The 16,917-nt window shown below is 45.2% G+C and overlaps 1 protein-coding gene across 7 annotated transcripts in view; it reads right to left on the reverse strand.

Annotated features, from left to right (window-relative positions):
* The window catches only part of l3mbtl3 (L3MBTL histone methyl-lysine binding protein 3), a 155,556-nt gene that overhangs the window by 79,189 nt on the left and 59,450 nt on the right, over window positions 1–16,917 (reverse strand). For all 7 annotated transcript variants that reach the window (XM_073057304.1, XM_073057303.1, XM_073057302.1 and 4 more), the window contains 4 exons: window positions 15,579–15,655; window positions 14,539–14,624; window positions 13,271–13,381; window positions 11,311–11,425 (listed from right to left, as the gene is read on the reverse strand). In XM_073057304.1, the coding sequence (XP_072913405.1) occupies window positions 11,311–11,425; window positions 13,271–13,381; window positions 14,539–14,624; window positions 15,579–15,655 (389 nt within the window). The remainder of the gene's footprint in view (window positions 1–11,310; window positions 11,426–13,270; window positions 13,382–14,538; window positions 14,625–15,578; window positions 15,656–16,917) is intronic.

Below are 16,917 nucleotides of genomic sequence, written 5' to 3' on the forward strand. Positions count from 1 at the left end.
AAGAAGTAGCATGGGACGCGGAGTCCACGGAGGCGTTCGAACAGGCCAAGGAGGCGCTGGCAAAGGCGGCCCTCCTAGTGCACCCGAGAGTCAATGTACCCACGGCACTCACGGTCAACGCTTCCGACACGGCAGTCGGCGGAGTCCTGGAGCAGCTCGTTGAGGACCAGTGGCGACTGCTCGCTTTCTTCAGCCGGCACCTACGGCCACCAGAGGTGAAGTACAGCGCTTTCGACAGAAAGTTGCTAGCGCTCTACCTGGCTATCCGGCATTTCCGGTACTTCCTCGAGGGAAGGGAGTTCACCGTGTATATGGACCACAAGCCCCTCACCTTTGCACTGGCCAAGGTATCGGACCCATGGTCGGCTCAGCAGCAGAGGCACCTGTCCTTTATTTCAGAATTCACCACCGACGTCCACCACATTGCAGGGAAGAACAACGTCGTCGCCGACACACTGTCTCGCCCCTGCCTCCACTCAGTAAGCATATCGTCCTCAGGAATAGACTACGCAGCACTGGCGGAAGCACGACGGTCGGACATCGAGATCCCGGCTTACTGCACCGCCGTTTCGGGGCTCCAGCTGGAGGATGTCTTCATCGGCCCGGCAGCGGATCGACTCCTGTGCGAAATGTCTATCAGCAAACCCCGACCCGTGGTACCAGCAGCACGGAGGCGCCGGGTGTTCGACACGTTGCACGACATGGCCCACCCTTCCATCAAGCTGGTAGCGGACAGATTCGTCTGGCACGGTTTGCGCAAACAGGTCGGACACTGGGCCAGGACTTGCGTACACTGCCAAACCGCCAAAGTCCAGCGACACGTGAAGGCTCCCCTCCAGCAGTTCCAGCCGACGCACACGAGGTTCCAACATCGTGAACATCGTCGGCCCCCTGCCAGTCTCCCGGGGCATCAGGTATATCTTTACCATGGAAGACAGTTCACCAGATGGCCGGAAGCCACTGAGTCCTGCGCCAGGACGCTCACTGCAAACTGGATCACCAGGTTCGGCCTCCCAGTGGACATCACCTCCGACAGAGGGGTGCAGTTCACGTCTGGTCTGTGGACAGCACTGGCGCAGCTCCTGGGCACCCAGCTGCATCACACGACAGCATACTATCCCCAGTCCTACGGTATGGTAGAGCAATTCCACCAGCATCTCGTTGGACCTGATGGCGCGCCTCAGGGGCCCCAACTGGACAGATGAGCTTCCCTGGGTCCTACTGGGCATCCGCACAGTCCCCAAGGAGGACCTGGACCCCTCCTCGGCGGAATTGGTCTATGGCACCCCCCTGACGGTCCCGGGCAAGTTCATACCAGAGGCCCGAGGTTAGGAAGAAACTCCAGCAGCGATGCTAACGAGGCTGCGGGACAAGGTAGGGACCCTGGCACCGGTCCCAACCTCCAGGCATGGTCCCACGTCATCCTTCACTCCTAAAGACCTCCGAGACTGTGAGTATGTTTTTATTCGCGGGGGGCATGCACAGGTCACCTCTACAGCAGCCATACGAGGGGCCCTTCAAGGTGATCCGGCACAATGGAACCACGTGTGTCGTGGAGGTGGGTGGCCGGGAAGAGACTTTTACAGTGGACCGCCTCAAACCGGCGCACTTGGACATTGAGCAACCAGTGAGGGTACCCGCACCGCGTCGGCGGGGCCGGCCACCCAGGCAAGCCACACGGACTGGGGGCTCCACTCCCCCGATGAACCTTTCTGGGGGGGGGGGGGGGGGGGGGGGGTGGTAGTCCGCACACACGGGACTCGAACCGCCATCAGGAGCTGAGGGCAGACACACGATCAAAACTACCCACTCGGGGCAGACCTTCTGGGGACAGTCTGACGTCACGTCCGCACCGCGGGTCACATGGGCCCACGGGAGGGGAGATTTAAGCGTGCAGTTTTTAATCAGTAAAGGCATTCTGAGTTCAGCTCTCTCTGCCTCTAGTATTTCTTTAGTAGCGCGTTGCAGGCGACTACACTATGATGGAATAATCTGAAATAATTTGGCAAAATTTCTATTTTCACTTAAACAGGTTTAGAAGGGAATGAACAAATTCAGATGACTTCAAGATCTCCATCCAAGCAAGACAATGTGATCCTGCAGCACAATACTGCCAAGCTTCACACCGTTTGAGCAGTCAGATACTGCCATATTTTGTATGTTCAGATGTGTGTAAAGAATCCATTCAGTCTGGGGAGAAAAGCCTTCTGAACCACTTTGTAAACTGTACCTTCTGGTCAATCAATAAGATCTTAGATTACTGTATTCCACATGACTTAATCAATAATCTTCTACCAAGTGTTAATTTCATTCAAACTGCCATCAATCAACTGTTTGTCCTCAGATATCCAGAGGTTATCTCCTCTTTACAGGCTGTATAATCATTGATCAAGCACAAATTTAAGTTGGAAACTTCACTTAGAGTCACTAAGTAACACAGCATGTAAACAGGCTCTTTGGCACATCTAGTCCATGCTGACCATTTTGCCCACCAATCTAGTCCCATATCCCCCTCCAAAAACCTCCTTTCCACAATCCCATCCAACTATCTTTTAAATGCCGTACCTGCCTCAACCACCTTATCTGGCAGCTCATTCTGTTTACTCACAACCCTCTTGCTCCTTTTAAATCTTTTTCCTCTCACCTTAAACCGATGCCCTTTAGTTTTGAGCTTCCCTTCAATGGAAAACAGATTGTGTTGACTAATCTATTCCTCCTCACCATTTTATACACTTGATAGATAGATAGATAGATCGATAGATACTTTATTCATCCCCATGGGGAAATTCAACTTTTTTTCCAATGTCCCATACACTTGTTGTAGCAAAACTAATTACATACAATACTTAACTCAGTAAAAATATGATATGCATCTAAATCACTATCTCAAAAAGCATTAATAATAGCTTTTAAAAAGTTCTTAAGTCCTGGCGGTTGAATTGTAAAGCCTAATGGCATTGGGGAGTATTGACCTCTTCATCCTGTCTGAGGAGCATTGCATCGATAGTAACCTGTCGCTGAAACTGCTTCTCTGTCTCTGGATGGTGCTATGTAGAGGATGTTCAGAGTTTTCCATAATTGACCGTAGCCTACTCAGCGCCACCACTGCCATTACCATTACTTGTACATGGCCACCATTCAGTTCTTTACACTTTAAAGAATAAAGTCCTACCCTGCCCAACCTCTCGTTTTAATTTTATGACTCTAATTTGCTACTAACTTTGAATCTGCTCATGGTGCACTTATTCCTTTTTTTGCTACAATGTCTGTTCCACACAATGCAAAATTAAACTAATTCCCTTCTGTCTGTATATGATCCAAATTCCTCCACTTCTGTATAAACATGTGTCTAATGTTCTCTGAAATGCCACGATCATATCTGTTTCCACCACAGCTTTTTCCAAATATCTACCATTCTCCGTGTTAAAAAAAATTGTCCTGCACATTTCCTTCTCTAACCTTAACCACATGCCCTCTTGTACTTGACATGTCTGCCCTGTGGAAAAACAATGCCTCTCCGTCAGGTGTCCTGTCATCCTTCAATGCTCGAGATCCCAACCAAACTTTGTCCAACTTCACTCTCACATAACTCATACCCTCTCCAGTGGCAGCATCCAGGTAAACCTCTTCTGCACCCTTTCCAAGGTCTCCACATCCTTTCGGTAATGGGGGAAACCAGAATTGCACCCAATACTCCAGGTGCAGCCTAATAACAGTTTTACATAGCTGCATCATGAATTCCAGCCTCTTGTATGCATTGTCTCGACCAATGAAGGCAAGCATGCCATATGCCTTCTTTACCATCTTAACTACTTGCACAGCCATTTTGAGAGCTATGGACTCGGACCCCTGGATCATTATGTGTTAAGGGTCCTGACATTATAATTTCCCCTTACATTAGGCCTCCCAAAGAGCAACACCTCATATTTGCTTGATTTAGCTCCACCTACCATTTTCTCACCCGTATCTATAACTAAACTGTACTTTGCTATTTTCTTTGACAGCCCTCTGCACTGCCAACGACTCTACCAATCTTTATCTGCAAACTCAGTTACCCAACTCTCCTCATTTTTATCCAAGTCAATTATTTCACAAACAATGGGGCCCCAGTACCGAGCCCTCTGGAACACCAGTGATCACAACCTCCGATCAGAGTAATACCCTCCACCACTACTGTGGACAGGCAGAACTAAAATAGCGCTTAACAGCGACTCCTTCAAGCTCATCTGCAGAAACAGCTTAATTTCTACCTGTGATGTCTCTCTTTTCCCTTTCCAGGGTGGATGGGCTTCTGTCGGAGACCCTGACCTAGAGTTACACTCAAACTTTGGTTCTCTGTGGTTGTGGGACCCGCTCTGGGGGTTCACAACTAGCTGATTTTCAAAATCCCAAGGACGCAGCCGAGAAGACGAGCGTGCCTTTGGGGTTCTGAAGCTTTGCGGTCCTGCAGAGAAACCGACTCTATGCCGATGTGCCAACTGAAGCTTTGCAGGGCGTAACAGAACATCGAAAACTGCTCATCGGCTGTCACTCATCTGTACTCAGCGAATCACATACTCTCTTTCTCCTGCTGGAGGAGGAGAGCTTGTTGCTGATTCTTGAATCAGAGAACTTGGGGGAAAAAAAGCAATGCAGCAGACTTTATCACTGTTTTGTTATCTCTCCCACCTCGCTGTGAACGGGTGACACCTCTCTGTCCCTTCATTGGGGAGCAGAGAGCCTGTGGTGTGTCGAATGATTAGGTTTTGTTGTACTGCTGATCGTGGTCTTTCTTGGGGGCTTTGCAGTTGCTCGCTTGGTGGATGGAGGGTGCTGATGCTTTTTTTAAAAAATCTGAAGTGGAGGAGGGGGAAGGTCGTTGCTTTGCTGCAGCTTGAGCGTGGGGGGGGGCTTCGGGGCTCTAACGTTTCTAATGTCATTCATTCTTTGGGACACTTCTGCTTTCGTGGATATCTGCGAAGCGTAAGAACTTCATGATGTATATTGTATACATTCCTCCAATATTAAATGGAACTATTTAACTATTCCGTCTTCAATGGACAAGACAGTTCTAAATCCAAAATGACTGATCTTTAGAAAAAGAAATGTTATTTTTCCATCATCCACTTTCTCAAGATCTGTCATTTGAGATTAATTGTTGTGGGAGGGCATTCATATTAGTGGTTTCTAAGACTTTTACCTTAGGCTCCTAAACCCCACCCATCATTACTGGGATGAGGTACAGGCAGTCCCTGGGTTACGTACAAGTTCCGTTCCCGAGTCCGTCTTTAAGTCGGAACACGTACATCCGGTATTATTTAGCATCAGTTCGTCAAACGTTTGTCTCAGTATATAGTATATATATTTTACTTTTCTATGCATATAAAAACACTTAAGAAACGTACGTATTCCAATAATTAAACCGCTGCGTTGCTTAGTAATAATTGTAGCTTTCATTGGGGCAGGGCGTTTCACATGCTCCATTATTTTCACTTTATCCGTTATCCTTTAAAATTGTTCTGATCGTTGACCGACTGTAGTCTAACACTTTTCTAATAACCTATGGCGTTTCACCTCTTTCCAAACGCTTTATTATTTCCACTTTATTTTCAATCGCGGTTGCTTCCCGTCAATGGAACAGAAACACTGCGGGCGGCGGGTCCCGACCTCTGCTGGCTCCCGAGGTCCGCTGGGTCCTAAGGACCACCACACTGAGACAGGCTAAATGGGACAAGTGGGGGCTGTGCTGGGTTTGGGTATTTGATCCTCCACAATATTCTGCGTGGGTATTTAAACTGGAGGAGGCAGTGTTTTTTTTAACAAGGTTGAGTTGTGAGCTCGATATCAACCCGGCATGGATGGTAGGGATCGACATCAACCTGGCACGGGAGCGGTCTGTCACTGGATCGAACTCGCTGATCTGACTGCGCCACCAGCCGACCGGAATGGGGGGGGGGGGGTGGGGGGTGGCCAGGGTCAGGGTGAATCTTACTAAGAAAAATTTAAGCCAAATACAAAGTTAAACACTCAACACAGTGTCAACGGCAATGACTTAAAATGGCGGATGGCGTTCTCCTTCCTTGGTTTGTAAATACGTGTTGTCCGTAAGTCGTACGTTTGTAACTTGGGGACTGCCTGTATTTTAAAAATTCTGGATATCTGAAAGGTGATAATTGATAATAATCCAATTTTGGAGTTGTGTTCAGATCCTCCAAAACTCTCAAAACCTCTCTCTGTTCAGTGTATAGATATACGGCACACAAGCTATATATGCCTAAGACTTTTGCCCAGTACTGTGGTAATTTTATCTACTTCATTACACTGCTGCCTCATAAAAATGACAATGTGAGTGATAGTAAACTTGATCCTGATACTGGTCTCTATTATGGACTGAGAGTGAGAGGGGGACAGGGAGAGAGGAATCATGGTTGGGGAAATGGGAAGGGAGAGGGGAGGGAGTGGGAAGCACCAGAGAGATATGCAGTAATGATCAATACACCAATTGTTTGGAATCAAATGACCTTATCTACTGTCTCAGAGCTGGGTGTGTCTGCACCCACGCCACACTGCCACCTGTCCCACACCCCTCCCATGGCACTCAAACATTGTCATTCCCAACTTCCTTTGCTCCCGCCAGATTGACAAACTTGCCCTCCGCTCATGCTGACAAATACAGTACTGTGCAAAAATCTTAGGCGCACTAGCCATATCGATCTGTCTCAGACTTTTGCACACTACTATTCACTCAGTGGCCACTTTATGAGGTACACCTTCCACCTGCTTGGTAACGCAAGCATCTAATCAGCCGATCGTGTAGCAACAACTCAATGGGCATGCAGACAGTTCCAAGAGGTTCAGATATTCAGGCTGATGCACCATCAATAACTCACTCTGAGACGTAGGAAGCGAGATATTGGCTTTTATTGACTGGAAGAATGAACAACACTACATCCTGGAGAATGAGGCCGGGCACAGGCCTCAATCGCCTTTATACAGGGGTCTGTGGGAGGAGCCACAGGAGCAGTCAGCGGGGGTCTGTGGGAGGAGCCACAGGAGCAGTCAGCGGGGGGGGGGGGTCTGTGGGAGGAGTCATCAGGGGTCTGTGGGAGGAGCCACAGGAGCAGTCAGCAGGGGTCTGTGGGAGGAGCCACAGGAGCAGTCAGCAGGGGTCTGTGGGAGGAGCCACAGGAGCAGTCAGCAGGGGGTCTGTGGGAGGAGCCACAGGAGCAGTCAGCAGGGGTCTGTGGGAGGAGCCACAGGAGCAGTCAGCAGGGTCTGTGGGAGGAGCCACAGGAGCAGTCAGCAGGGGGTCTGTGGGAGGAGCCACAGGAGCAGTCAGCAGGGGTCTGTGGGAGGAGTCACAGGAGCTGTCAGCAGGGGTCTGTGGGAGGAGCCACAGGAGCAGTCAGCAGGGGTCTGTGGGAGGAGCCACAGGAGCAGTCAGCAGGGGTCTGTGGGAGGGGCCACAGGAGGAGTCAGCAGGGGTCTGTGGGAGGAGCCACAGGAGCAGTCAGCAGGGGTCTGTGGGAGGAGTCAGCAGGGGTCTGTGGGAGGAGTCAGCAGGGGTCTGTGGGAGGAGTCAACAGGGGTCTGTGGGAGGAGTCAACAGGGGTCTGTGGGAGGAGTCAACAGGGGTCTGTGGGAGGAGTCAGCAGGGGTCTGTGGGAGGAGTCAGCAGGGGTCTGTGGGAGGAGCCACAGGAGCAGTCAGCAGGGGTCTGTGGGAGGAGCCACAGGAGCAGTCAGTGGGGGTCTGTGGGAGGAGCCACAGGAGCAGTCAGTGGGGGTCTGTGGGAGGAGCCACAGGAGCAGTCAGCGGGGGTCTGTGGGAGGAGCCACAGGAGCAGTCAGCAGGGGTCTGTGGGAGGAGCTACAGGAGCAGTCAGCAGGGGTCTGTGGGAGGAGCCACAGGAGCAGTCAGCGGGGGTCTGTGGGAGGAGCCACAGGAGCAGTCAGCAGGGGTCTGTGGGAGGAGCCACAGGAGCAGTCAGCAGGGGTCTGTGGGAGGAGCCACAGGAGCAGTCAGCAGGGGTCTGTGGGAGGAGCCACAGGAGCAGTCAGTGGGGGTCTGTGGGAGGAGTCAGCAGGGGTCTGTGGGAGGAGCCACAGGAGCAGTCAGCAGGGGTCTGTGGGAGGAGCCACAGGAGCAGTCAGCAGGGTCTGTGGGAGGAGCCACAGGAGCAGTCAGCGGGGGTCTGTGGGAGGAGCCACAGGAGCAGTCAGCGGGGGTCTGTGGGAGGAGCCACAGGAGCAGTCAGCGGGGGTCTGTGGGAGGAGCCACAGGAGCAGTCAGCGGGGGTCTGTGGGAGGAGCCACAGGAGCAGTCCAGACAGGTATATGTAGTTCACCACACAGGCCAAACAGCATAATGGAGAAGAAATGTGATTTGAGATGAGCTTGACGGTTGGAATATTTGTTGCTGCCAGGCAGACTGGTAAGAGCGTCTCAGAAGCTGCTGATCTCCTGGGATTTTCATACGCAATAGTTTCTAGAGTTCACAGAGAATGGTGAGAAAAGCAGGGCAATCTTTCAATGAGCAGCAGTTCTGTGGGTGAAAAAGGCACGAATGGTTCAAGCTGACAGGAAGGCAGCAGTAACCACATGTTACAATAGTAGTGAGCACAACGTGTCACATAGCAGCAGAAGACCACACCAGTTTCTGTTCCTGTCAGCTAAGAACAGGAAACCGAGGCTACAGTGGGGCATAGACTCGCCAATACTGGACAGTGTAAGATTGGAAAACCATCGCCTGCTCTGACAAATCTCGATTTCTGTTGTGATGTGCTGTTGGTGGTGTCAGAATTTGACATAAACAACATGAATCTATGGATCCATCCTGCCTGTGTCAATGATTCAGGCTGCTGGTGGTGTAATGGTGTGGGGAATGTTCTCTTGGCGAACATTAGGCCCTTTAATACCATTTAAATGCCACAGCCTACCATGCCACGAAGAATTCAGGCTGTTCTGGGTGCAAAAGGGGGTACTACCCAGTACCAGAAAGGTGTACCTAATAAAGTGGCCACTGAGTCCTTCTTCAGAGTTTTGAAATTTGACTGCAAATGCAGTTGTGGGATTGCGAAGATTATAGAGCATTTGCTTTTAGTAGTTTATTATCTTGTCAACTTGGGTCACCAGTATCATAACTATCGTTAATATCTCCTGGTTTGTGAAGACAATCAAAGCTTTGTAAAAATCTGTGCCGCTTGATAAGATCAGTAGAGAGATGACTGAAATGTAGTTATGTTATCTCCAATAACAATTTTTTGGAGAACATTATGTTGTATTTTCTCACACAAAGAAAAAACTGAGGTTAACAGCATCAAGAGGAGAGCAGCTCTTACCAGTCTGCCTGGCAGCAACAAATATTCCAACCGTCAAGCTCATCTCAAATCACATTTCTTCTCCATTATGCTGTTTGGTCTGAATATCTGAATCTCTTGGAACTGTCTGCATGCTTTCGCCCATTGAGTTGTTGCTGCACGATCGGCTGATTAGATGCTTGCGTTACCACTGATTACACAATACCCAGAAACGCTTCTGGCTTCTACAAGGCCATTGAAAGGCTTAAAGTGGTAGCAGGATGCAAGGAAATGAATAATTAAAGTGGGAGAAGGCTATATTTTATCCTGGGGTCGTACTCAGGGTTGTACCACCAGGAGCACATTGGAGACGACGATGTTATCATCTACCTGCTGAACAGACCCGGATAAGCAGGGCAGAACTGTGAGAATCATATTTTTTGAATTCTCAAGTGCCTTCAGTACCACACAGCCCTCATTGCTGGGGGAGAAGCTCTGTTCAATTCAGGTTGGCACTTTCATTGTATGTTGGAAAATGGAGTACTTGTCTGGTAGACCACAGTTTGTGCAGCTTCAGAGCTGTGTGTCAGATGGCTATAAGCAGCACTGGGGTCCCACAGGGGACCGTATTGGTTCCCTTCCTGTTTACCCTGTACACCTCGGACTTCCGATACAACGCTGAGTCATGTCATCTGCAGAAATTCTCTGATGACTCAGCAATAGTTGAGTATATAAATGGAGGACGGGAGGATGAACGCAGGGCCCTGTCAGAGGACTTTGTCAAATGGTGCAAGCTGAATCAACTGCAGCTCAACATCAATAAGACAAAGCAGATGGAGATGGACTTTAGGAAGACTAAGCTAGCACTGCTCCCTGTTACTACTGATGGTGAGGATGTGGATGTGGTGAGGATCTACAAGTACCTGGGGATGCAACTGGATGACAGACTTGAGTGGAGCACCAACACAGAGGCTGTGTACAAGAAGGGTCAGAGTCGCCTCTACTTCCTGAGGAGACTGAGGTCCTTTCAAGTATGTCGGCCTCTCCTTCAAATGGTCTGCCAGTCTGTTGTCGCCAGTACAATCTTCTATGCAGTGGTGTGCTGGGCAATGGCATCAACATGAGTGATGACAACAGGCTCAATAAACTGATTAGAAAGGCTGGCTCTGTTACAGGAGCCAAACTGAACACACTGGAGGCTGTGGTAGAACAAAGGACCATATGGAAAATCTTGGCAATCCTGGACAATGTCTCTCGCCCTCTGTGGGCCACCTTGGCTGATCAGAGGAACACTTTTAGTAATAGAGTAAGATGACTGTGCTGCACTGGAGAACACTACGAGGTCATTCTTACCCTCGGCTATCAGGCTCTATAATGAGTCAACCTATATCCGGGGAAGCGATGACCTCCTCCTGTTAGACTGAGGTTTTTTTTAATTCTTTCTTACTTCTTTGTGATGCTACTGTGACACCTTAATTTCCTTTGGGATCAATAAAGCATCTATCTGTCTATCTATCCATCTACTCTGCTGGTACCCAGTCTTCAGTGTTTCCGTTTGCAAGTCTACACCTCCTGCCTGGGATCTGCTGTTAGGAATTTCACTGTGAAAGCCTCCATTTATCATTAAAAGTAAGTCAGATACTGATGTTATTGTTAGGCCATGACTTCTCAATATTAATTACATCCTGTCTGTCTTTTGCAGGAGACAGCAGTGTTCTGTATTACGCATTTTCACGCCGAAGTAATAGAATGGTATTTAAGTTATTATCTGTTATACAATAAAAGAGCTTTCTGAACATCTCATACATTTTCATCGGTATATCCCATGAACAAGAACTAAAAGGTCACTAAAATTGTTTTCATCTGTTCTTAAATAGACCATGCTCAAGAATTTCACTGGCATAAAAGGAAGTTGTGCAAATTGATTAACAAACATTGTCTTTGGAGTGTCACTATTCCGTTATTTTCCTATGCTCTACTAGCAAGTTGAATATGATCAATACTAGATGAAAAATTTAATTGATGGAGCTTACTGATAGGTGGCTGAAGAGGGTGACCAGTTTTAGCACACCAGCCTGCGGGATGGACATCAGCACTGTCAGCATCAATCCAGTAATCGTAATCATGGTTCCATCCATCAAAATGTATCTGTATAAACAATAAGTTCAAAAACCTTACATCATGGTGAAAGCTAAATATTTGTCAAAGAGTAATATTTTCAGATCCATGTTCACCTGAATTAACAACTTAGAGTCAGAAGTTTTAAATTTACTTATGAAATGATCTTTCATCATCCCTTTTGCATTTGTTACTGTATCACCTACATCACTGGATGGATTTATTTCATTGATGTTTTTGCAAGAGTATGTTTTTCACTTACTAGTGCTTTTGTATTTTCCAAGCTCTCCACATCAGCCTCTGGATACCACCCACAGACCCTGTATAGCCCTTTCCTCCTTCTTTTACCCCTTTCCTCCTTCCCCAATTATCTTCCATTGAAATACTTTGTTTGCTCTCAAAGCTCAGTGGAGTTTGTAGAATGAGTACAGGTTCTGATCAAAGGTGATTGATCTGAAACATCCTCTATTTTTCTCCCCACTAATCCAATCTGACCATATTCTGCTTTTATTCCAGTGGAAAGAGAGGCACTGACTATTCCTCTTCTGTCTCTTCTACTCTTCTCTTAGGCAGTGGAGTGTGGACATTTTTTCAATTGTTAACAAAGCACAGAAAAAAGTTTTTCTTTCTTTTTCTTCAAGGGTAACATCTTTTTAAAAATAACTTTGAGCACCCATAACCCCCTTTTTTTCCCTCTTTCTGGTAAGGTAAGAAGGGATACTTTCAAACAACGGCCCGAGTGAAAAGCATTTCACCATTTGGACAGATCAAGTGCCATTGCTGAACCTTGCAAATAGCACACGTCATCTGCTTAGAATGCACCATTACCATTTATAAGTGCTGCTTCTGGGGGTGGGTCGGTGGCAGAGAAAGAGCAAGCATCTTAAAATTCAAAGGTGAATAGAAATCGTACTGTTGAATCAAATTTCAATCCAATAGATGTATACTTGCTGCCCAGGTTAAAACAGGGATCTATTCCTGAGAATTATTTGTAATCAAAACAATTGGCAAGTCAGAAATGCAGCTACAGATCGAGAGCCCGTGTAGCAGACGATGCTTCCAGTAGCTAGTATAAACATACTAGCACTCATTTCTATGTATGGGCTATACATTAACTGAGCACAAGTTATGGACTGTATTTTGTGATGCCAAATACAACAGTATTTTAAAAATATTTTAATATTAGAACTATTTATGAATGAAGAACACAAGTAACAGTAACAACCAATGCCTAGAGGCCATCACTACACACTAAAGGGACCAATTCACCAGGTACTTCAATTTGAAACAATACATAAACTTAAACAGAGCAAAAACTGGCTGAGAAGTTGGACATAACTTGTTATTTTTTTCTCATATACAGTATAAAGTGTTTAATATGATTGGATATTGAACCAAATTGCACTGAGGGCTCGGCAGGCATAGTTTTTTTTGAACGTATGATGCTTGCTTCTTAATTGGAACTTTACACCTTTATTAACATGCTGTTTCTATAACCCAAATGCACATTATATGAACCGAGAAAAAGATGATTAAATGGAAAGTGCAAAGAAGCTACTAAAATTATTTTTGCTTCAGCTGTGTTCAATGTACTTGAAAGGAGATTATAACCTTATCCAAACAGAAAACATCAGCTGCTTGAGTAATCCACTGGACCAACCAGCTATCTTTTTTTTTAAATCATGCATTTGGAAGAATAAGTAAAGAGGCTGCAAGAGGGTTGAAGTCTCAACCTGCTCCATCGTGGACACAACTCTGCCCACCATCGAGGAGATCTTTGCGAGGCAGTGCCTCAAGAAACTGGCATCCATCATTAATCATTCTGACATTTCAACCACAATTAAATCAAGGCAAGTATCTTGTGCAACAACGCACCAATACTCGGTGATCGTCTGTGTCTATGACTGATGCTACTCTAATAAGCATCGGATTCCGCTTGTCAACAACCTCAAATTTCATGTTTGGTAGAAATCCATGTGCAGGCCGCTGAAACAAAACAGAGAAACAAAGACGTATTTAGATAGATTTTTCCCATGCAATCTTCAAAATTCAGATGCCTAGATCATAGTACATCAATTCAAATTTAAACCTTAGATGGGAAATTTGAAGAGGGGATTAAAATATGAATTTAACAACAGTATTTAAAGTAAAATTTTATTGAAGATGCTTTGTTTATGTATGCTACTGAAATCCAATGACTGAATTAGATCAAGAACTCACCTTAATCAATCTCAAACCATTAACTGATTCCAAGACCTCTGTGCACTGAATATTTTTAAACATACAAAGCTGAACAGCAAATGCAGTGTCGTCAATAGTACACACTGCTCATCAGGGCCTAATTTCCATTAAATTCACTGATAGGGGCCATTTATCCAGAGGCAAGGCTGCATCAATAAGATTTGGTGAGATTTAAAGAGGAACTCACTGTATAGGTTCCAATTCTGTGGACTCCACCACTGGAGGGCAGCTTCCTGTAGCAGATGACCAATGAGCTTCTTAACCGTCAATGCATTTCTCCCCCAGCCCACCACACTCTCCCCTCCAAACTCAACACCTCCTCCTATCCTTGATCCTTCCCATCCTCCACTGAACAATTAATCTTGACCCTTCCAACCTCCTCCTTCCTAATGATGACGTCCTGAGCCCAACCTCCAGCAAACCATACCCAAGATCTAGGTAAATGCTTTTCACTGTTTGCTGTGTGGAGGAAAAGAATTTGAGTCCGTAAACTTGTAAGCCTTACTTTATTGAAAACATCATCTCTAGCTTTGTGCGCAATGGGATACTGAAGCACAAACTTATTTTGGTCCATCGGACGTCATCTGTTTAACTTAGCTTTCCAGGCACTAATAACTTTGAGCCACCATATTTTATTGTAAAAATAAAACTTCTATGAATTAGAATTATATAAGGTTACTTTTAGCTCATGCTCACATTGGTTTTCATGTTAAGATCAGTTTTTACAACGAGTTTCGGATACTGGGCAAGATACAATTAAAATGCAATAAACACCACATAATTAAATTTGGCAGTGATTTTCACAGCATCAAAATTTACAGAGCAACTGAAAAAGATTCCATTTGTTATAAATTTGATGTTAATATATTAAGATCACCGCAGTTTATTACTAATTTACTTACAGATTTAAAAGCCCGTGCAGGTGCAGGGAGAGAGTTCGTTTCTTCTAAGTATTTCTCCCATGAAAAATGCTTAGGATCATGATAATCTAAATAAATTAAATTAACATTTCATGAGGAATCCAAAATAATTTCCTTAAATCAATTAACCTTCACGGTATTGGGACAAGCAGTTTCAGATTGCAACTGCCAATACAAGAAATGCATGCATAACTCTGTTGAAATATCACATTACTTTAGTTGGTTTACAATGTTTAAATATCAACTTCTTTTTAAAACACATTAAATCATATTCACTTGCTTCTTTGAATTCCACTTTCAAATGCATATTGTGAATGTCTAATCTGAATGGGAATAAAGTGATTCTGCTGATTAACATTTTTACAGGATCTCTAAGGAAATTATTTTAAAGTGCTTACGTCTTACCATGGGAGGTCACGTCATCTGAGTCAATTCATTCTTACTTGCAGTGAATGTACCAAATTTCAAAGCTGCTGCTTAAATACACCATTTACCAGATACCAAAGATTAAATAACAGCATTTAATATTAGCTATCTGTACTTCTAACATGCAACAATTATTAGTTAAGATATTTTCATTGTTCGAATATTTCCCAATAGAAGGTATTCATTGGGAAATTTGCGATTACTTATCTGTTATTGCACCTACCCCTATTCCTGATGCACAAACTGTACTTGACAACTAAATACACGACACTAAATACAGACCATGTGGAGGCAATAATCTGAATATGCATCACAATTCAGTGACAAAGAAAGTCCAAATTTTGCACTGGTTTGTTTAGGTATACACCATTTTGTTTAAATAAAGATTTGAAATAAAAATCACACTTTTGCTCGGTGCAAAAAAAATCTGTCCATACATTGTGAAGTTAGGCATTGGTCAGCAAGTCCAGGAAGATATTAGAATTTATCGACCTTAGATATCTTACCAACGTGCAAAGCTTCATATCAAGGCAACAAGGCCACAAAATCTGCTCTACGTAACTTTCTGAATAAATCAAGGTATTGAGGACATTCACCTGGTGGGATTGTAAGGATTTTCCCGTGCTGCTGGCACCATCCAACTGGGTGAATGTAAGGACTAGTAGCATCACACCTAAAAAAATAAACACAGCCCGTAGTAACCAAATGACAATACGTTGTTGCCATAAATACAATAGGGTTATTAATCACCATTATAACTGGAAATTACCTACTTATTCACAGTACTTTTTTTTACATTTTTACACAAATTACAACTTACAAAAAACAGTTCTGCATCCCACCTCCCTGAAGGGATTTGAACCAAGTAATTTAACACGGATGATGTTTACAATCAGCAGCTGGCATTGGCAGTGATTGGTTAGACGGAGCAACCCCACAACAGTAATCCCTTACAGCTGAGGAAAAGCAGACCGATTTTAAATTGCATTGTATCATAAAGGCAAATTTTCCATTGAATCATTCAAGTAGATTGAGACTTAACAACAGCGCTATTAAAATTGAAATTTCGCAATTAATCACAATATTTTTCTTGCTTTGACAGCACTACTCAATATTAGATAACTCCCAGACCATGATTCTGACAATAATAGAAGCTCTGGAGAACCATCTTGTACATGTGTAAGATCCTCTCGGCACATTCACTGAAATTAGCAGGTACCTGGGTGGGCTCGGCGCTGCGTCTGCCTGGCGGATCCATTTCTTTCCAGATGCCTCACTATTTCTTCTGTAATGATAGCCTCAATCATTTTCCCCAGCTGCAGATGTAAAACTAACTGACCAACAGTTACCTGGAGGTACAGGGAGCCTGAAGGCCCACACTCGACAGTTTAAGAACAGCTTCTTCCCCTCCACTAGGTTTCTGAATGGTCCATGAATATTACCTCACTGTTTTGTATTATTATTTTTTATAGATTCTCATTGTAATTTACAGTGATTTTTATGTGTTGTACTGTAATGCAACTGCAGAACAATGTGACACCATATGGAGGGCTATATGGGAGGGAAAGGGTGGGCACAACATCGTGGACCAAAGACCTGTACCATGATGTATAGTTGTACATGTCTGTGATAATAAACCTGATTCTGATTAACATCAGCGTTAGATCTTCAGCACTTACAATTCCGTTTTCTTATTCCCAGTCATTGACTCATACAGCACGGTAATAGGCCAATGAGGTCATGCTAAACATTTAGACCTAAACACCTCTTATTCTCCCCATACTTCCATCTAATCCTCCCCCCCCAATATTCTACCAATCATTGACAAACTAGCATCAGTAGTGACAGTGATTCTATACTTTAGGCATTACCTCCGGTTAGTAAATGTGAAGGTATCTCCCTGCCAGCCAAATAGAAACTCATTTATTTTATGAG

This window comes from Hemitrygon akajei, chromosome 9, assembly GCF_048418815.1.
Source record: "Hemitrygon akajei chromosome 9, sHemAka1.3, whole genome shotgun sequence".
NCBI classification, from domain to species: domain Eukaryota; kingdom Metazoa; phylum Chordata; class Chondrichthyes; order Myliobatiformes; family Dasyatidae; genus Hemitrygon; species Hemitrygon akajei.